A 22,593-nucleotide genomic window follows, 5' to 3' on the forward strand; every position below is an offset into this window, starting at 1 on the left:
TAACCTTCTGGCCAATATGCAATTCCCGTTATGATTATATCATTTACCATTGTGGATGTACTAATTACATGGAACAATATTTGTTTTTTTCCAACAAATTTTATTAATCATTACTATGTTTTAATCATCCAAGGAAACGGATTTGTAAAGAAATGTAGCCATTTATTTGTTTGCTACAATTAAAATGATATGGTATGTACATTTTTAAAAACATTCATTACTTTTCAAATACGGTGATTCTGCTGATGTATTTAGTTTTGGAATTTTTTTAATTAAATAAATATAAAATAAATATCTTTTCCAGAGATTACAACAGTCATGCCTCCATCTACGGCAACAACAATATTGATAACGACAACAACAGGTAAATAGAAGTGTTATCAATAAGTTATAGTGATGTCCCATTATCTTATAACGACTTGTAATGGCATGGAAATACATAGATTGTTTTATTGAAATTTGATGTTATAAAATTTTGAAATCCTTTATAGTTTAAGGAATATATCTTGCTCTTGCAAAATTCTGATTCCTTGTCCGGATTAGACTTTACTTTAGGTTCTGTTTGGTTTGATTAGATCTTCAACGTTTGCATTTTGTTTTGGATTTTCAAATATTTTAACCTCGAGCATCACTTTAAAGACATTATTCATCGAAATGCGCATCTGGTACAGTACAATTGGTATTTTTTATGTGGTTTTATTATAATAATAGGTTTATGACTCTTTTGCAATAGTTTGTTTTCAGAATTATGTATTCAAGATATATTCAAGATTTTTTTGCAAGCCTTAAAAAATAGGATGAAAATATATAGAGGAACAATCAAAAGACTAACAACAAAAGTAAAACAATGAACTGACAAACGACAGTACAATATAATTGTTGATAGAAACTAACGATTGAGCAACACGAATTTCATCAAAAACCAAAGGTGAATCAGGTGACCCGAAATGGTCAGCAGTATCTGTTTTAACTTCACTAGAGACACTTGGTGTGCTACTCCTTTGTTAAAATACATTAATTGTCCATCTTCATTGATAAGACATCATACAATGACAGATTGGTGAATTCCTCTTGTTTCACCCTATGACATCACTTAAATGCACAAAACATTGCTACATGAAAATGTTATTACCCAGAGGTATTTCAATGCAAACAATAAGAAAGAGATTATCTATAACTAATATTCATACAACTGATTGTAGTATAAGTAATATTTATATTTATAGAAATCAAAGAGTGTCCGATGAATACTGTATCTGATACCTTAGATGTTGAAAAAGTGATAACTTCATCTAATCCAAGTGAGGCAGATCAAGTTCTGGAGCCTGAAGGATGGACCCCAGCAACTGATGATACTACTCCAAGTGTTGTATTGTCATGGAAGGAACCGGATTCAATTATGGATGTTATTGTAGAAACAGAAAAGGTTGACACTATCCAAATCATTGTCTACAATGACGAAGTAGTTGTTTTTGATGAGCCGTTCAAGGTATGATATATATTAAAATAACTGGTTGTATAAGCCATGAAAACTAATGAATAGAGATATTTTCAAAATACTTAAACTTCCCAAAGTTGTTGTCACCAAATTTAGTTTCCATATGTTCTATTCAAGTTTGCAGAAAAAACTATAACCTATTAATTATTTTAAGCCTATGTTCGTATTTATGTATAGTTTGTTATTTACATGACAGAAGGAAAGCATTGTGGAGAAGTTGCAATCATTATTAAATCACAATACTTGCAATTTAGGAAATCCAGAAGTTGGTTAAAGTTTTTGTTTTCATACAATAAAAACAAAACAAAACTCGATATATTAGGAAAAATTTAATATTCTGCCTTTTAAGAAGGTCAACAGTGTAAAACTGAAATAAAATGTACTAGTTATTGGAAGAATAAAAAATCAAGGGTATGTTACCATAGGCAATGGATGCGATCAGGACATATTTTGGCTTCTGACTGAAATGTGAACTATATGGTTTTGTGTATTGTTGTTTGTCTTTTGGTCTTTTTCTTTTGGCGTTGTCAGTTTATTTTCGACTTATGAATTTGAAAGTCCCTTTGGTATCTTTCTCCTCTCTTTTATAGTATGAATAGTACATAGTATCGATGTTGCTCGTGATTCCTGGTGTCACAATTAAAGCATATATAGTGTTACACAATAGGCGATCGATATGACTTGACTAAAAAACAGAGATTTTGGTCGATTTTCATTTGGTTTTCGGACCTACAAATGATCAGGCATGGAAGATTGAAACTAAATATTTGTAGGTGTCGTAATAAGTACATATTTTTAAGGACCTTACAGATTAACAAATCGCATATATCTTTATTTTATTCAAAACCACCTGATTGTAATATTTCAATATTTTAAGCCACTTTTCTTACAAGCATTTGTGAGAGAAAATGATTATTCAAAATTATAATAGGTGGTATATCTAATCTGTGAATAGCAGAAGACACTCGCTCTTTCGACGCACCTGATTATTGTTAGTTCAAGTGCTATCGTTATTTGTTTGTTAACTTGATTTGCATCTTTTTGATGGATTTATGAGATTTGAATATCGGTAAACTTTTGTTGCCTCGAGTATATATAGCAGCTAAAAGAAATGATAAAAAGCTGAAAGTAATCTTTAACTTCACTTAAAGATGATAACCTCACTGAATAGTTCAACACTTTGTCACTACGTTGACTCCATATACATTTATTCCAAACTAATCTAATATGATGGGATACGACAGATGGAGTAAATATAAAAATAAGAAGTTATAATTTGATTGCCAATGAGACAACTATCCACCAGAGACCAAATGACGTAAATACTAGCAGTTATAGATCACCGTACGGCCTTCAACACATAGTATAGGTCATACCTACCACATAGCAATTTATATAAGGCCCTTACATGACCAAATGACAAAACAATTCAAACGAAACCTTATTTATCTACAAAACAATTAGCGAAAGAGAAATTTGATATACTGCACAAATCGACAACCACTGGATTACAGTGTCCTCTACTTGGACAAGCACAGACATAGTGTAGCAGAGTTAACCTGTTTGCAGCCATATATGGGACAGTGGTGTAAAAGAACAAACTGTAAAAACCAAATGAAAAGTCTGCTTCATATCTTGACTTATCAGACAAAAGGATTTTAATGTTTTCATTGTGAACTTTCGATTTCTGCGCAAAAATATTCCAGCAGCGTCTATATATGTAGTATATATCTCTCAGTCAAAATAATTTACCAGGGCTTGCTTTCCCTATCTAGATTTTCTTGATAGAGGACTTTTGTTTACAAGGACACTAGAGTAACACGGGTTCCAAATGGTAAATTTGAAGTTATCCCTTCGAAAGTTTTACGGACGCCATCATGGTTTGGTTGACCATTATGAAATATCTTTGTCAGAGATGACCACGGATATGTTCCGCTTGTCATATCAAGAATCTAATCCTCTATTTCTTGTGCCATTACCAAATGTGACTTATCAATGTCTCTTCTTTATCGATTTACTAGATTTGACCATCGGTAAACAATTGTAGCCTTAATTTATCACAGTATTTTACGTGCAATGAGTAACACGACAGATGCCATTATTGGAGCAGGAACTGCAAAAATCTTGTTTACCTTTCGTCGTTAAAACCCTGTATTCCTATCAAACGTTCATGTTTGAGTTTTAGGGTAAAGGAACTTACATGTACCAATGACTTTTGTTTTCGTTGATGCGTTATAGTAAGACAAAAGATATTTTTCATTCCACTATTGTAAGATACATAACCATTGGATCATGTATCTTAACAAGAGTAATCTTACATTCCTACATTTATGAAAATCTCTTTCAAATCTTCAGGGTTGAACGTTCTGGATGAAGGTAAAGGCTTAAAAGCGATTTGGACGCATGCAACTAATTAAGAGTTATTTTTATTCATTTACACGAGTAACGTGGTTGATAACACGTGTGGAGCAAGCACTGCTGATCCTTTCGGAATACCTGAGTTAACCCCCGCATTTTTGTTGGGTTCGTGCTGCTCAAGTTTTAGTTGTCTCTGTAAGGTTTGATATTGTTTTTGGGTTTGGTCAGTCAATTTCTGTGCAAATTGATTACGTAGTGAACATAGAACGGGTTTGAAAAAAATCAGACTAGCAGTAATATCCTCTGTATTTTTAATCATCCAAATCTAATAAAAGTAAGATTACAACTATTGGGTAATGTAGACTTTAATGACTTTATTCTATGGACAATGCTTTATTTGCAAAATATGTCATAGTGTCTCATTCCAGTTTTTGAATGTTTTCATTTTTAAACAGGTACAACCAGATGAACCAGTAGAAGTAAATTTACCGACTATTAAAAATGACAAAGTTCCGGGTAACAAGATTGAACTGATTATAACACCTGTGTCAGACTATGTTACGCCTGTTGTGAAAAATGTGAAAGTGAAAGTCTGTAGAAAAGGTAAGTAATTTTTTTTATTAATCACGCAAACTAATTAGAAAAATGGAAAACTTGTAACAATAAACTATCAACGTTTTTTTTAACTCAGAGAATAGGATATGTTTTAGAATATAGTTTAAAATGCTTGTGTAAACATTACATTCTTGTACTTAAACAGGCTTGCGCCAATTCTTCCGTATCACTTTTTTGCCAAATAGAAGCGTTGTTACGTTTTAAGGTTTAAATTCACGATTTTGCATATATCTGCTTGCTCTTGAACTATTTCAAGTATACATGAACTTTTCAGTGATGACAGCGGATTACATTTTTTTTTCAACTTTCTTGTTTTCGTTTATTTTTTCTTTAATCAATCAGGTGTCATAACTATTTCGCGCACGTTTTGAAACTTTTTATGACTTGACTATATGTACAATTTGACAACGCACTTTTTATATGTCTTTTTAAAAACGAGTGATGCCACTTAATCAATCTGTCTCTGATTTCCCTTTCTGGGTACGTAAGTTCTTCCCTTGATTTGCTGAAGTTCGTGTTACTCAAATCCTACTTTTCAGTGTAGTGTTTTTTTAATTGTTGATTTTCTTTTTGCCTTTTTTAGTTAACCTGGCCCATAGACCAGAATCTAGTATTGTCGTAGGTTAACTTTTACACAAATCTTTCCTCCGAAACTACAGAGCCAATTGAAACGAAACTTAGCAAAATCATCCTAAGAGTATATATTTTAAAACATGTGTCCGATGATCCTGTTTGCGTTATAGGCTCCTGCGTTATCTGTTTTTTTTACCATTTATTTAGATTGCTTAATTGTATCTTCGTTTATAATTTTTGGTTTAAGCTATAAAAATTCTGCTGAGTTTGATCTTAATATAAACAATTCATTCTAATCTTAAACACTGTAATGTTCTTTGAAGTGAAGTAAAGAATATGATTTGTCAATTATTTTACCCCCGTGTAACCAAAACATATATAATATTCCTTTTTCGGATAATTAACAATGGCAGTCAAATGTATTTGTACTGTGAGCTATTATGTTTCCAACTTACAGTGGGAAGTAATACTTGATCAAACGTTCAAGGTTTTAGCCGGGATCAATTATGTAACAAATTTTGCATATTCTAAAATCCATGAAATGCTTTTAATAGATTTGCACGTGTTTGGGGGAAATATCTGTGTTTCGTGACTTCATTTATGTCCCCAAAAAGAACAAATACAAATACAAATGTAAGACAAAATTGCATTTTTGAAACTTATTGTAGTAAACTGTCGAACACAAAATCAGTATATTGCTATTTCATAAATTCCTAAATGAGGACCAAAACATGACGAAAAACCAATTGATATCAGGTTATATAAAACAAACAAGTTTCCGGAAAAATCTGTATATTTCCTTGACCCAAATAACATACCAAAACAATGAGCACTTGCTAACAAAAAAGGCGGCATGATTTCTGTACATAACAAATAACGTAATACTGACCATGAATTTATTCTTAATGTATGCTAATTCTATAATACGCCACTGAAATATGATTTGTTTTAAAAATGTGATACATTTAAGCGCTATGGCTGACAAATATTAATAGATACTATGATTTTATTTTACCTTCGAATGAAATGTTTAACCACATTTCTAATGCTATATCCATTTATTCCAGAAACAACCACAACACCAGTACTAACAACAACAACAGGTATACACTGCATTAGTTTTTTCTTCAATTTAATGAAAAGCATAACACGGAAATATTATTACTGATTAATTGATAGTTACACAAGTACTTAAACCAATACCGTCATCTTTTATATGTGATCAATACAAAATTTTTCCTCAGTTCGGGCAATTTACAACATTTCTAAACATTCCAGAAACCCAGGTTATCACACGTTTATCATTTGATTTGAATAATACAGTATCCAACTGAGAAACACCCAAATACAAGGTGAGCGTAAAAAATCCTTTATAGTACTGAAATGCAAATAAATAGTAGTCTGTGATAATTGTATGTCAGAACACTAGTATTCGTCAGTACATATCTACAAATTGGATATCTTATTTTCAGTTTTTATCAAAGTAATGAATTCAAAGTTAGCATATATATGAGTTTGATCTTTTTAAATTTGGTGCATAGCACATTATTAATTGAATTGCCTTTGTTACAGAATGTATGAAAACTACTATGGACGATGTATCTCCCGACTTGTTGACAGTCATTACTGAAGACTCTGCACTTGGGTTTAATTCAGAGGACATATTTAAAACCTCAGGATGGGTGGCCAAAAAAAATAAACCTGAAATTACATTGGAATTGAGCGATAGTAATGATAGCCCCATGGTGTATCAAGTTGTTATGAATGTAGCTAATGTTCAAAAGATTGAAGCTGTTCTAAATAATGTAGAAAAAGAATTTGTAAAGTCAGTTACAGTAAGTCTCATAATTGCAAAACATTTATGTAGTTCAAGTGTTCACTTAATATCTCATAACACTACTCAAAAGCAATAAAAAGGAAACTAACTATACTGTAATCGTAAGAACTTCAAATATAGTGTAAGATCTGTTGTTTCAACAGAGATAGCATTGCCTTCTATACATCAGTTACAAGTGTCAAATACATGAATATTCCCAACTCTGTAATAAATAAGTAAGGCCATGTGGTACTCATAGCCTGGTTATAGTGTATCTATTTAGTATAATTATTAACACGAACATAAAACTTATAAAGTAAATTTAATATTTTTAGGAAATCTTCAATATAACATTGCTGATAAAATAGTCCAGTATTTTGGAAAATGAAATAACAATTAACTTATTTGGAGTGACTGAACAACCATCACCAGGAACGCTCAAATCAAAACATTTGAAAGCATAGAATGTAAAACATTTTGAATACTTAAGGAGCTTTGGGAGCAAATTCTTACCAAAAAAAAGAATCAAATCTATTTAAAGTCAACTTTGGATGAGTGAATTTGAACCTTAGTTTCGTCAAAATTTCTAAATTTGATACCGGAGACGTTAAGAAAGGTACTTTATAAGTTATAAGTGCTAGAAAATAGAAACTGAACTTTACTAGTTGGGGGCGTCCGAAGCGCTTTTCTGAATTATGGGAAATTTTCTTATACAGTGTATTTGTCATTAAAATCCTTTTTTTCTATCGAAACAGCTCCTTATTCCCGAATTTACAAATCATATTGAAGAAAGTAATGCAATTTTTTCAATTTGATAAAAAAAATGGTGTAGAGGGTAGAAAAGTAGAACGTTTTTATATTGTTGTGTGAACATATAATATATGATGAACTCTTTAACGTACATTACGGTTAAATACTTTTATTTAGTATCTGCAAATGTTCTTGTTCATCAAGATATGCCTTATCTGATCTGATCTGAAACAATTTATTTGTGAAATAATTGTAAAAGAGACAATGTCAATAAACTCGCGCGTTTCGTCTACAAAAGACTTATCAGTGACGCTCGAATCAAAAGAGTCAAAAAGTTAAAAAATAGTACGAAATCAAAGAGCATAGAGGACCCAAAATTCCGAAAGATTTGTCATATACAGCTACGGTAATCTATTCCCGGGGTAGAAAATCATTAGTATCAAATGATATCCACGGACAACTATTCGGGAAAGAGTAGCAATCGGTTATTAAAGTTGATAAATCTTTGGATAAAAGCAATCCATAAATATTTGTTAAGTATATTAATTTCGTATTGTAGAAAGAACCCGAATCAACATCACCTGAAACTGTTGTATTGATGTTTGATGGTGTTATTGGTACTGAAATTGTGATATCACTGTCTTCGTCAGGAGAACAACCAATTGTCTCTGATGTAAAAGTGGTGGCCTGTATTCATCCAACAGGTATAGAAAACATTATAGCAGTACATGTTAGGGGTACAACCCACAGACATGAATCAGAACAACAATTATTAGGTGTGATAATAGATAATTGTGCAAACGAATACTGCTAAAATGTATTTTTCTGTGTCACATCTCCTTGCTTGTTAGTCGCAGCTGGATGTTTGGAAACTGGCTCTTCCATCTTCTAATTATTTCTCATCTAAAACATAATTTAAGATGCATATTGCTGTGCTTCTTTTAGGCATATCATCTTTCATAATTTTCAAAAGTTCAAGATTCGATCATCATCGACAGGTAGAATTTAATCATAAATGTCAATAATACAATTTGTTTTCAAAATAATACCATTGGTTGTATATTGCGAAGCATCTCTTCTCCCTCACCTGGTCGCATTGTTATTTACCCGATAAAAAAAGAAAATATTAAAGGACGTGCAATATTCCCTCTTCAATTTTTGCATTATTTTTATTCATTCGTTGTTTTTGTAAATATTCGGTTGTTTGAAAGATGTGTGGACTTCATATTATCTTCCCAAGTATTATTTAAGTTCTAGCCTTTATACCACAAGTATTTTCAAGTCCGTACGACAACATTCTGCACTCTACCAGTGTGACTTAGGAATTTCAAAATAGGACATTTAAGTTTTTAATCTATTATAAAAGTAATTATTAACCTATTGTTTTCAAAGGTATGAGTTTGTTGATCTAATATTTTGTAAGATATTAGAATTGCTTAAAAGTATTCATTACCATTTCAGTATAATTGTGTGTTATCTTTTTTCAGAGTTAACAACAGCCATAAGCCCAACAACAGGAACTACAACTCTGCAATCAACAACAGGTAAAACTGAAAACCTGTTTTCTCTTTGATTCAATTATGTAGGTAGCTACATCACTTGACCCAGTAACTGATGCTTACTGTTAGTTATTGGTTTTAGCATGAAATAACCAACTTGCCAAACATTTTTGCAATATGTTCTTGATATTTAGGTTGACAGCCACACAAAATATTGAATTATTCAACAAGATATAATTAAGATGCACAATATTTCATTGTAGTGAAAACAATAAAGTTTATTTACATTCGCCATTTTACTAACTTCAATCTTGTAACTAAAAAAACACCCAATAATGCCAATAAAATTTGCATACATAATAATAATGGTAAATCAAGACGTAAATATAAACAATATCAACTTTTGTTATCTTTTTTTTATCAAGGTCATATAACTTCCTTATTTCCCACAGCTGTAAAAGATCAATACTTCTTTTCTATAATAAGTAATGAATTCTTCAACAAATATTGAACTTATTCCGTATTAAAGACATCGGACGCATGGAATTTATAACGTGTTGTTTTCATTTTTTATTCATTTTGTTACAGCAATATATTGCCAATTCACACAAGAAGCATTTAAAGACAATTTTGGATATGAGCAGATAGATATAGTTGGTTTTGTTGAAAAAGATGGAATTGAGGGTCTTTCAAGCAATAGTGAAATTATTCAGATAGATTCGGTGATAGAGGAAGGAGTTGTCGTTTTCATTGGATGTAGTAACTGGTTAGTGTATTTTTAAAGATTTCTTATTTGTTTGGGAGATTAGAAATTAAAACTTAAAATCTCATTATTTCGTCTCCTGTCAGGAAAAGGAACGCGGTAAATATATTATATTTCTGTTTTGGTGTAGTATACATTCAACTACGATTTAGGAAAATTGGTTTATTCGTGACATTGTTATATCGCCACGAAACAAATGCTTTCTTGTTAATCTAGGCAACAGTGGTTTTCCGAAGTTTAAATCTCATAAATTGATTAAGAGGATAAAAGTCAAGGTAACAAACAAAAAATGAGGGAACTCCACAATGAGTGAGACCAGTTGCGTTGACAGGATAGGCAATTCCTGCTTTGCATGGCAACCATCGCCCGTTATGTGAATCCACACTCAGTCAAAATGTTACAATAGGGAACAGGACACAATTAGTTAAATTACAGATCAGTCGACTATACTTAGCTTGTATATAAATATCTAAGACTGAGAAAACTGGACGCAGGTTGAGGGACATACACATCGTATCAGTCAAACAATCCGGGATTGTGACCATAAAACTCTATCATTCTACCTCGTAACTCTGTGAAAGCAGTTTTTTTTTAATTAAGGATGTACTTGGGTGAAATTAAAAAAAAAATCTAGAATTTAAAAGTAATAATATAAGTCAGAAGAGTATTAGTTAAGGAACAAAATAAGCTTAAAATATTGATAGGTTATGGAGCTCCTTTTCGAGATATTCAATTTTTAAAAAGTGGCGGGAAAAGGCTGACTCGGACTTTTACCTTATATTTGCATTGATATTATTTAGGTCTCGAATCGAAAGAAAAGAAATCTAGAATATGCTTAAATTTTGGTAAAGGACCTTTTATGAGCTATTGAAGTCTAGTATCAAAAGAAAAATGGGTGTTATGGGGCAAAATATTTGACCCTGTATCGTAGGAAAAAAAACCGAGGAGTCCGAACATTTGACAAAAATTCCTAAACCTTACAAGTACATCCAGCGTGACCATGCACGACGAGCATAACGTATCATTTGATATATGTCAACGCCATACAATTGGACAAAGGGTATGTTACCGCTATGAAAGGAAGGTTGACAATTTGGAAGTTGAAATCATCATTTGTGTCATAGATTCTAGCTTGAAGTCGTAAATCTGTGTCAATATCGAGCAAAAGATAAAGCAGACCTTTTAATTTCGAGAGGCATGCTTGTCTATAATTCAAGTAAAAAAAATAACCCATGTTTTCTTTCCCCCTCCTTGCATTAAAAGAAAATAAATATCATAACACAGATCAATGAATAGATGTTTTGACACAGCTTTGAATTACTTTTTTTTGTGATAATGTTTCTTAAAATTAAACAGGCATAAATTACTAGATATAAGAAAATTCTAGCAACTTTTATATTCATTCCCAAAATGCTTTAATTTCTTGAGAAAATATGAAAAAATAAGGTATATAATTCTTTTTGATCTACTTAAATTTCGAATTTTTGTAAGGACAATAATTGATGATTCTCGGGTCTTTGTAATTCAGTTTGAAAGTCAAAAAGGTATTGTACTGCCATTTCTAAAACCATTTTATGAAATATTTGGAAAACACTTATCTTAAACGACGGATAAATAGACATTGGACATAGAGTTAAAAATAAATGTTGCGGGCTATATTGAAATAGAAATTCGGTAATGAAATAGGAATAAAATAGTAACATTCGGTTGAGTTTCTGAATTTTTATTTTTAGTACGTGTGCTATGGATGGTAACATCAGATGTGATATAGGACAATGTGAAGGTATGTTAAGATACATGAACACCCATAGCTATTATACAAACAGAACGACCTATGGTATAACAGGAATTTCTTCTGACTGTTTCAAATCAAACCAGTTTACTTCAAGCTTGTTTTTGATTTTAATGACGTATACGTTAGTTTTATTCTAGGTATTAATTGTAGGCAAAGTATAAGCATCAAATAACTTGTGATATATTTGTGCAACTTCCAGTTGTTAATATTACAAGTTAATAAAGACGTTTGAAGCACTGTTTAATTCTTTTTTTCATCTGTAATTTTCCCTACCAATTTGGTCAGACCAAATAAACCGTCTCCCATGCTGATAGTTTATTGATCCATACATTATCTTTTCTCCGCCTCATCTTGTAATACTAGTCATAAGTGTCTGTGACATGAACCAATCTTGTATGTACGTATGATTTCTAATGAAACATTCTTGAAATTTCAACTCATTATCCTTATTTGATGTGGTCTAGCAATACAATCTTACAAAATTGAATTTTAAACGTGCTGCCTTAGAGGGCAGTATGGATATACAAGATTGTTTTCAGATTTTATGTCTATGAACAAGACCAAATAAAATAAGACCAAAGAGTTTAAAAATAAAGGAATTTTAAATAAAAATCTCAGTAAACACAACAAAATGGGAGATCTATGCCCATAACGTCTGTGATGCTAGAAAGTGTTCTAATTTTATATTTATTTGAATGGTAAAGACAGAACATTGATTCAAACATTTAGAAATACAGATTCATCAAAATATACAATTGGATAAAAAGTTGCAAATGAGACAGAAAAGCAACTACATTAGAAACAAAAAGACACCCAGAGGTCAACATACAGCCTTAAAGAATAGACACGTTTTTATACAATTTGTCATATAAGCATGCACTCATAGGTATCCAAATAATTTGTGATTAGGAAAAAGAGAGAACTCAATAGCAGAGCTCTTGAAATCTTTTTTCCCTGGTGGTCCTTCGCGAAAATCTGGTGGTCCTCATTATTATTTCTATAATACCAAAATTGTGTTGGTCCTTTGCAAAATTTTGATGGTCAAAACCTTTGGACCACAACTTTTGGAGAACTCCGCAATAGTATGCTAGGCTTGTTTGCGATCTCTCTCTTTCTGAAAATTTTTGAAAGGAAACAACAATGAGTGACCGCTGAAATTGTAAATGCTAAAATTTTGTGACCTCGACTAACTTTCATTCTTGCTTTGCACTGGATATTTTATCAACGGCTTTAATTGGAGTATGACAACGAGCTCACTAATCGGAGCACTTGAGGGCACACTAGGTTTTTGTTGGGGTTATGTATTCGTCTATTCTTAATTTGTTGTTTAATGTTTAGGAGTGTTGTTTGTCTTTTCGTTATTTTTTCTTTTTGTCCTTGGAACTGTCTTCTTAACCTTGACTTACAAGTTTTGATTGCCTAGTTGAAAGCTGTTCCCAATACTTTTTAAATATACGACTACCAACCCAACCGAATCTATTTAGGAATAATATTTATTATATTTTAGAATGCAAATATACACAGTGGAGTGAATGGACTCCTTGTTCAAGAGAATGTGATGTTGGAGCTAGAACAAGAGAACGGATTAAACTTACAATTACCAATCCTAATATCTGTGCTGATGACCTAAAAGAAATGGAAGACTGTAATATAGAACCATGCGTTACCCCAAGTAAGATTATTAATTTGAAGATTGTACCGGTATATTACACACAAGACATAGCAATGCTTTTGTTTTAGTTTTTTCTCATATATGTATGAGAGCATAATAAAATGTACTGAGTTCTGCAAATCCATTGAACAAATTCTACCGAAACATTTGATTAGTTAAAATAGTAAGTGTTATTGATAGAATTTAAATATATCTTCATCAAATATTTTTCACAGCAACGATGCCAATGTGTGAGCAGTGGAGTGAATGGAATGAATGCAGCTCTACTGAAGCTTGCACTGAAGGTGTACGATCCAGAGAACGACACTGTCCTGACAGTCCATCCTTGGAAAATGAGCCATGTGTAAACAACTGCACAGTTCCAGGTAAACCTAATAATCTGAGAATTAATATATTATGGCTTTCAATTGTATCTATCTTATCTGGAATCATATTAAGGGTATTTACATGTAAAAAGATAATAGCATATAGGAGTAATATTCATAATTTATTAAAGACATTCTACAATTTGAATGTCATTATATGTAGTAAAGTTCAAGTTTAGTTTGTACGGAAGTTATTGGTATCAATAAGTATAAGTATTGGTAATGCATTATTTTTACATCCAGATTGTTAAGGTTTTTTCGCTGTTGGCTGCATAGTATTTGGTGAAATATTTGCATGATGGTTTATCGAATTGATTTGATGAAGCACTGCCGTTTACCTAACAGAAATGTCAACCATGTGCTCATTACATTAATAAATATTGTGGTTTCAACTAGAATATTATTATAGTTCTATGTGTATATCATAACTAACTTTATTTCATAACTGTTTTAGTATGCGAACATCCGTTGGTATTCATAACAGAACCAACATGTCAGCTGACTTGTTATACAGTTCAATATCCAGAAAGTTGTGTTATTCCTGATGATATGCAACCGAGTTGTGGATGTATGGAGGGTTTTGTTCTTGACGAAGAAAGTAATATTTGTATTCCTATCCATGAATGTCAGAAATGTTACAAAGAAGACGGAACAGCCGTAAATCCTGGTCTAAGTTATATGAAATCCGAATGTGAGGAGTGGTAGGTGTCTTTTTCATTCTTCAAGTTATTATTGTTTTGTTTTTTATTAATATTTTGTCTGCATTTGCTGGAATAATTTTACTACTAGTATCATTTGAAATATACGAGAAAAATTAGAATTTGGCTACATAATGACATGAATATTTTTATTTGCAGTATCTGTACAGAAGGATTAACATTAACATGCGGTATTAAAACTGACTGTAAGTTTAAATATAAATTAAATATTCATATTTACTTTTTTTGGTGCTGGCCGTTGAATATTGGGAATTGTAGAGAAGTTAAACTGACAGATTTCATCGAACGTATTTCAGAATTTTCTTGGTCATAATTGGTTTTTGCCTAAAAGTAATATTTTAAACGGTAAAGTCATTTTTCCGAAATAAAGCATTATATATTTTTATCACAAAATAAACATTAAGCCAGGCTTTAACAATCCAGCCGGTTTCACTGAATAAATACTGTGTATTTAAGACATTGTCTATCGTTATTTAATATCATGCTCCATAAAAATATGGAGGTAACATTTTTTTTAGATAGATGAATGTAAAATAAGCAGAAAGCAGGGTTTTTATGATAAAAGGAACTTTATTTAAGAAAACAGTAAACAATCATTTGAAAACGGTTTCAGTCAGTCTCTTTGGTTTCGGTTTATACTTATTAATGCAAAACTGAGTTGAGATGTTAATTGTTAACAACACTGTATTAATATTGATCATAGGTTGCGCATGGACTGAATGGGGACACTGGGGAGAATGCAGTGAATCTTGTAAAGATGGAGTGCAGAATAAATACAGGTATCAAAACTTTGTCTTTTTTAAAGAGTTATTTTATGTAGAAATGATTACAAATGGTTCCTACATAGATTTTATACTTTAGTAAATACTTTGAAAGAAAGGAATACTTAATAAAAAAACTGTTATCAAAAGGATAAAATGGAAGAATTACACAGATTAAATTCGTCAAATCTTTTATGTCTGATGAATTGAATGTTTTAATCGTTTCTTAAAGCTTGATTTTGATATCGTTTATAAACACGTTCTAATAAATTGTTGATGCGTCAATTCCGAATAGGGAATTGTTGGTGGGAGACCCTGAAACATGTGGAGAGGACAAAATAAGCCGAGAATGTAAGCCACCAACAGCATTACCTGACGAATGCATAGATTGTATATATAATGACGAGGAATACAGTGTTGGAGATCTAGTTGATGTCAGGGATAATGGATGTACAAAGTGGTATGTTTCTCTGTCAAAATATATAGACGTGTCGCAACCTTAACTGTTGTATAATATCGTAAATAACCAGTTACAATCAATCCAAGCATTTAACTCATGACAGTTGTTTTCGAAGATCAAGATGTATTTTAAAAATATCAAAGTTAATCACTTTTTTGGTGGTTTTTTTTTTTCTTCATTAAATGTGTTATGGTCTATGTGGATCTCTGAATATCGTGCAAATAACGAAATGATTATATATTGTAGCTACTGTGATTCTACTCATAACTCGTACTGTGTTCCGGATCCTGTTGCCAATGGTAAATTTTAACACTTATCTTCTTCATTACTTAATAATATTTTAATGTATACGTTTTGCAATTTTGCTAGAAGGATGTTGAAATTGAACTTGTAAAATACTTTTTATATCACACAATTTTCCATAGAAAAGCAAAAATAATCCTTTATAAAAGTAAACAACAAACATATGTAAAACTTTCTTAACTAGAAAGAAATAATTAAAATCAATGCATCCTATCCTTGGAAAAGACATGTCCAACAACGTTGTCATCCGCAATACATGTAGAAGTGTTTAGCTGAAATTTCAGATCCAAAGGAAATTTACAAGAACTTGAAAATAAGACACCCCGTATTTGAGAACTGAACATATGAGGGGTGCTGATTATTCTTTAAGAGCACATCACCAAAAAATTATTTTATGAATTTGTTTTTTTGTCCATGGGTTACTTTTCATTTTTGTCGGATGCTTGAATGTTGGTATACTTTTAAAATAAATTAAATGCCCGTGTTTGGTTTGAATTATTGTAAAAGTTGAACATTTAATTCGGCCTTTTTAAACTTGTTTAATTATATAGTAAGCTGGTTGATTTTATCAGTTATTCCTGATAAAATCACCCTGTCATCCGACATGGAAGCAACTACAGAATATTTTTATATCTTTACTTATGATATTATAATAATATAACAGACAATTATGCTCCCCTTTCATCGAACCTTGGATCCGCGCATATGAGCAATTTTGGAACGAATATTAAAAGATCTTATCATGTGATTTCTTTTTGGTTGATAAAGTATCGGATAATTATCAGAACAGATACAAATATTTCGATAAAACATCATTTACAAAATAATATCTTAATCACTTAAATCAATAAAGAGTTTTATAAACGTATTAAAAGTATACTGATAAAAAAAGAAAACTAAACATAAATGAGAATTGGTATCTTTATCAGACAATAATTTAATATTAAACAAAACGGATCTTAAATAAATGTGTGTTTTTCAATTAAGTCAACGGATCATGGTCAGAATGGGCGGAATGGTCATCTTGTAGCAGTTCATGCGATGGAGGTGTGCGATCTAGAACTAGGCTCTGCAATGATCCATTACCACTGTGTGATGGAATTGAATGTGAAGGAAGAAATGAAGAAGTTGAAGACTGTAATGCAGAACTTCCATGTAAATATGTTTGACTTTAAAGCGACTAATGAAACAGCAATAATGATCTTTTTAAGCAATGTATGGATACAATAAAACAATGCGACTGTAAAAAAAAAATTATTTGAAATGTTTTTTGTACCAATTGTAATCCCGGGTGCCAAAAATGCATGATATAAAATAAGGAGATGTGGTAAGATTACCAATGAGACAACTATTCAGCAAAGTTCAAACGACGTGGATTTAAGCAACTATGATAATTGTTTTATGACCAACAATGAATTGTTGTATAAATTTAAATATGAATTTGTAGTTGTTTACAATACATTTGTATTTCACAAAACAGACGCAGCGTTAGAAGTTATAATTGCATTTTGTAGTAAAATAAAAGATAAGCTTCGATACAGCACTCAACAATGAATTATTACCTCCTAGTTCAACTAATACAAACTGAAAGTTTGAAAAACTGATTAAATATAGAGAAAAGGATTATAACATTTCTATACTTTTACCACTTTTTGTACATTAAGGAACAGTAAAAAATAATTGTTTTGACCTGGTATTTATTTTTCTCTATTTAGGCTGCGAAATCTCTGAATGGTCCGATTGGAGTGAATGTTCTGCCACTTGTGATGATGGTGAATCAGTTAGAACAAGGTTTTTTGTAGATCCATCTGAACAAAATTCGTGTGATTATGTGAATATTACAGACATTCAACCTTGTAATCTTGGGGAATGTAAGTAAAACTTGTGATACCGATACAGAACATTTATTTATAATAGAAAAGATATATAATTTTACATAAAATGAATGAAATAGGAATGACAAATGGAGTAATTTCCTTGGTATGTTAAAAATTATTATGTCCTTTCAATCATTTTGTTTCTATATAAAAAGAGGGAACTGTTGTTTCAAATGTTAAAAGGTGTTTAAAACTCGGGAAGAAATTGGAATATTTCAACCGAGAGAAAGAATAGTGGAGACTGCAGGAACTCCAAACGGAGGTAGAACTGCGGCATCAACAGGCTTAAAACTTGTCACATAGGAGTGGCTTAGACCATTATAATTGGAACAATTAATGATTGGCCTACATAGTCCTCACTTGGTGCAGATACTTTGAAAATGAAGAAAAACACCTAATCTGATCCGACTGTAAACTTTTGAACGATTGGTAAGACAATCAATATTTATCATGTTTATTGTGATCATAAATACATTTTTTTATACTTTGTAATGCTATAAAGTTTAATTTATAAAAGGAAATGTATTATTTTTTTATAGGTGGTTGTCGATATAGCGAATGGAGTGACTGGACTGATTGTAATACAGAGTGTGGTATTGGTCTTTCACAAAGAAAGAGAGATCTAATTCAACCAAGTAGTTATGTAGAATGTGAACATTCACAGGTCGAAGAGAGAGACTGTTATCTTGCAGATTGTGGTAATTATGAATTAAGTCTCGGAACTTTATCTTAAAATCCTAGATCTCCTGTTACAATTATTAATGTTATCTATAATATGGTACTCATATGTTGATATGATGGATGTTTGTTTGAACGTTGTACACTGTATATTACCTTTTTGCATTGAGATTCAAAGAGCGGATGTTAATTCAGATCCATTGGCTTAGTTAATTGCGAATGATAAACTTAAAGATTCAAACAAAATACGGAATTGGGAAAGCGATAGATTTATGATATTTATATTCTTGGTATTTCACTTCAGCATGTGATAAAGATCATCAGAAATGGAGTAATCATTCTCACTGTGAAACGACATGCTTAAACAGATTCACAAATATCCCAGTAGAAGATTGTGAAGAACTTAACCCTGGGTGTGTTTGTGAAGAAGGGTACTTTGAAGACAAAAATGGCATTTGCGTTACCAATGACAACTGCTCAGTTTGTTATCATCCTGATAGTCCAGATGAACCAATAGAGGTACGTGTACTTTTTAGAATAGAAAAGTGAGTTAATGAAGTATCATATGATATAACTAGGAATCTAATTGCAAAAATAAGATTTCTGAAATTATAACATAGTGCAAAAGATAGAAATTGCTGTTGTTTTCAAATGCATTTTGTATACACTTGCACTAAAATTCGAATTTTGCGGAAGGCGTTGTTTTTACGGATGAATTGAAAGTACCGAAAATAACTTTGTTGCTGCCTAATAGGTGCATTAAATTGGTAATGTCTGGAAAGTATATATAACTTACTTTACAATTATGTAATATGTAGTCGTTTGCATTGTGATAATACGAATGTTCATTATGTTATTGTTGTTTTTGTGTTATTGTCTCGTTGGCGTAAACCAACTTCTGAATTTATTCATACTACCCTTTTTTGTGAATAAATAAAGCAGATTAGGAAGAGGACTGAGGTCCACTAGATGTTTTATGGTCAGTAATTGTCGAGACTAGAGCTTTGGACTATTCATGGTAAATTTATTAAGCCTATCAAACTTACCCTCGATTTTAATCAAGAGCCTTATAAAATTGTGGTATTTTAGGGGTATGCTGATATTTTTTATTTCTTTTTCTTTCAGCCAGGAAAGATTTTCAAAAATCCCAATGTGGCTTGTGAGGTATGTCAGTGTGTTGGTGGAGATATTGTCTGTAACAGGAGATGTGAATTTCCCGAATGTAAAGAGGTACGTACATTATTGCAGTATTTTTTATGTTTATTATTGTTATTTAGTCCTTTGTAAAATGAACATTGCGTGGGTGTATTTTCCTGTTTTAAAATCCATTTATAATATTAATTGGCAATATGTAAATAAACTCATCAAAGATACCAGGATTAAAATTTTGTACGCCAGACGCGCGTTTCGTCTACAAAAGACTCATCAGTGACGCTCGAAACAAAAAAGTTAAAAAAAAATAATAATGTAGTTCTATCATAAATACAAATCGTAAATGCTCAAACTGATGGAATCAGGAGAATGAATTGCTTATTTGAATATTTTAGGGAGAAGTGTTGTCCTACCCAAAAACTGATCCGTGCTGTCCTAGATGTATCCCAGAAGAAAGTAGGTTTGAATTACACAATGCATTTTACTTTATATTTCTCATTCTATCACTGCTAGAACATTAATTGTGTACGATGATTTTAATTGCCCTTGCATATTTTGTACATTTGCTCTTGTAACTTTTAACTAGCGTCCAATTTCTGTATCTATGTTTTAATTTTGAGATGCAAACATTGTAAGTCGAGTCAACAATAATTTATAGAAATTATAGTTACGTGCGCATTTATGACAAGGTTACAAATAAATTCATCATATATACCAGGATTAACAAATATTATGAAAGTGGTCATTAATATTTTCTTCCTTTTCAATTTACACAGCAACGTGTTCGCTAAAGACAGAAAAGAGAGTTGTAAAACGTGGTGACTGTGAAACGGTTGACGAAATCAATGTAACATTCTGCTCAGGAAGCTGTGGTAATAGTAGCAGCATACCTGTGTTTATGATGGATGACGGAATGGAGTATGATAACATGGGTTGTATACAGACCTGTAAATGTTGCCAGGGCACTGTGCGTGGTATGCAGACAGTAGATATACGATGTGGTTTACCTGGTCAAAAGAGACTTTACAAAGCCCGTGTGCCTGTGATTGTTGCCTGTAAATGTGATTCATGTATGACAACTGGTAAGATATTTTGTAATTTTTAATTGTTAATTTAGAAAATCATAAGAGTAAACTGTCTTAAACAACAAGAAAGGTTCAACTGATAATTAAAATAACACTTAATAAATTTCGACTTACTGAACTTATCTTCATCAGGCATGTTCCAAACTAAGCATTTGGAAGCAAGAGATATACAAATACGTTGAAACATTAGCATAATCAAAATGGATAACAAAAGAATAGCCCAAGAAAAATGGAATCACAAAATTAAACCAAATGATAGTTACAGTGTAATTTAAATCTGATTCAATAGTCAAGCACTTACAAAATAGATTAGGAACTAGATATGAAAAAAGTTTTATAAAAAGAATTTTTTAAACGTATTATATTGATTTCCTTGTTCTTGACATATTCTAAAAATATGAGTATTAATTAGATAGTTAAATAAAATGTGCCTAATTTATAAAGTATATTGTTTACCTTTAATTTACTACGCATACATTATTTTTTTCAGAGTCTATGAAGAACCAAGTAGATGCTACCAGTAGTTTTGGAAAACGATAGAATTGTAGAAAATGTATAATTGATTAAATTTTCAAAATATAAAATGTGAAAAATGTCTATTATTAATTGATGAAAAGCCAAATTAAACTGAACATTCAGTAGCACTATAAACATGTGAATTATTTATTATAACCATATTATATGCATTTTGATAAAATACGTCTACAAATACCATCACATAATTCCTTCTTCAAAGTTTCGACATCGACATAAACGTATATTAAGTTGTTTGCTTTTGCAAGCATATAAAGCTCCCGAGAATGAATTGTTCGTATTAGTCGTAACATTTGTTACTTGCTATGACTCTTGAAGCGAATGACTGGTAATGCATGACATGACCAGAGATGTTTAAGCTGGTAGACAATCTAGATCTCACTCCGTTGAGCGATTCCGACTGTTTCATTCATTTGTCCATTTTTACCAGAAATTATTATCTTCAAAGCTCTAACTTAATTTATCATAATAGCAAAAATTGTCTTCAATTAACAAAAATATATAAGTTTATATCAAATGTTTGTATAAAGCCCTAACTTTGGAGTTAACAACTTTGTTGAATTCATTTACATGTCCATACACGATCGATCTAAGCAGATCGTTTCAACCCTGTCTATCATTGCTGATCGTGTGTTGACCTTTTTGGTTACTCTTTCATTGCAGTTTATTCCCCAACGAAATAAAAACAGGTGGATCTTTAATTGTTTTATATCCACTGATCGAAATCGGGATTTAAACATTGACCTCTAAATTTCTGCTGGTTTCTTGTTCGGTTAACATGCTTGTAGTCTTGCGTGTATTCATAACCTCTTATCATATTGCGTTTTCCAGCAAATTGCACAAATAACCAAAATAAAGCAATTGCACGCAGACGACCAATAAACAACACAATACATTATCCCTCCGAAAAGTTTACGGACGCAATCACGAGTTGGTTGACCGTTATGTAACATTATATCTGTGTCACAGATGACGACGTATATGTACCAATTGTCGTAACCATGATATCGTCCTCTTTTAATCGAATGTGACCTATCGAATTAGACTTATCACCGAGGTTGTACTTACTTACATGAGCAACCAACGGGTTCAACATGTGAAGCAGGATCTGCTCACCCTTCCGGTTTGAATATCCCTTTTTGCCTCTCTTATACAAAGTACTGAAAAGGTCTCCCTTGTTCCAAACAAAACATGTGGATGAGGTGAACTATTTTTACGAATAGCCCGCTATTTTCCGTATACAGTACAAAACACGACAAAAACCTGCATATTACAGCTTCCATCATAATGGAAATAAACTAAAAATGCACATGATTCACA

At 31.6% G+C, this 22,593-nt stretch overlaps 1 protein-coding gene across 1 annotated transcript in view; it reads left to right on the forward strand.

Annotated features, from left to right (window-relative positions):
* Positions 1-21,321, forward strand: part of LOC127727766 (uncharacterized) — a 65,066-nt gene extending 43,745 nt beyond the window's left edge. The window contains exons 15-38 of the mRNA XM_052234883.1: positions 305-364; positions 1,227-1,489; positions 4,312-4,459; positions 6,112-6,147; positions 6,617-6,879; positions 8,170-8,314; positions 9,098-9,154; positions 9,698-9,875; positions 11,606-11,655; positions 13,175-13,339; positions 13,555-13,704; positions 14,159-14,405; positions 14,562-14,608; positions 15,127-15,202; positions 15,480-15,644; positions 15,891-15,943; positions 16,935-17,102; positions 17,663-17,818; positions 18,364-18,522; positions 18,807-19,021; positions 19,628-19,732; positions 20,050-20,110; positions 20,431-20,736; positions 21,230-21,321. Of these exons, the coding sequence (XP_052090843.1) occupies positions 305-364; positions 1,227-1,489; positions 4,312-4,459; positions 6,112-6,147; positions 6,617-6,879; positions 8,170-8,314; positions 9,098-9,154; positions 9,698-9,875; positions 11,606-11,655; positions 13,175-13,339; positions 13,555-13,704; positions 14,159-14,405; positions 14,562-14,608; positions 15,127-15,202; positions 15,480-15,644; positions 15,891-15,943; positions 16,935-17,102; positions 17,663-17,818; positions 18,364-18,522; positions 18,807-19,021; positions 19,628-19,732; positions 20,050-20,110; positions 20,431-20,736; positions 21,230-21,279 (3,323 nt within the window). The 3' untranslated portion in view covers positions 21,280-21,321. The remainder of the gene's footprint in view (positions 1-304; positions 365-1,226; positions 1,490-4,311; positions 4,460-6,111; positions 6,148-6,616; positions 6,880-8,169; positions 8,315-9,097; positions 9,155-9,697; positions 9,876-11,605; positions 11,656-13,174; positions 13,340-13,554; positions 13,705-14,158; positions 14,406-14,561; positions 14,609-15,126; positions 15,203-15,479; positions 15,645-15,890; positions 15,944-16,934; positions 17,103-17,662; positions 17,819-18,363; positions 18,523-18,806; positions 19,022-19,627; positions 19,733-20,049; positions 20,111-20,430; positions 20,737-21,229) is intronic.
* The last annotated feature ends 1,272 nt before the right edge of the window (positions 21,322-22,593 follow it).

This window comes from Mytilus californianus, unplaced genomic scaffold (genome assembly GCF_021869535.1).
Source record: "Mytilus californianus isolate M0D057914Y unplaced genomic scaffold, xbMytCali1.0.p SCAF_2, whole genome shotgun sequence".
NCBI classification, from domain to species: Eukaryota; Metazoa; Mollusca; class Bivalvia; order Mytilida; family Mytilidae; genus Mytilus; species Mytilus californianus.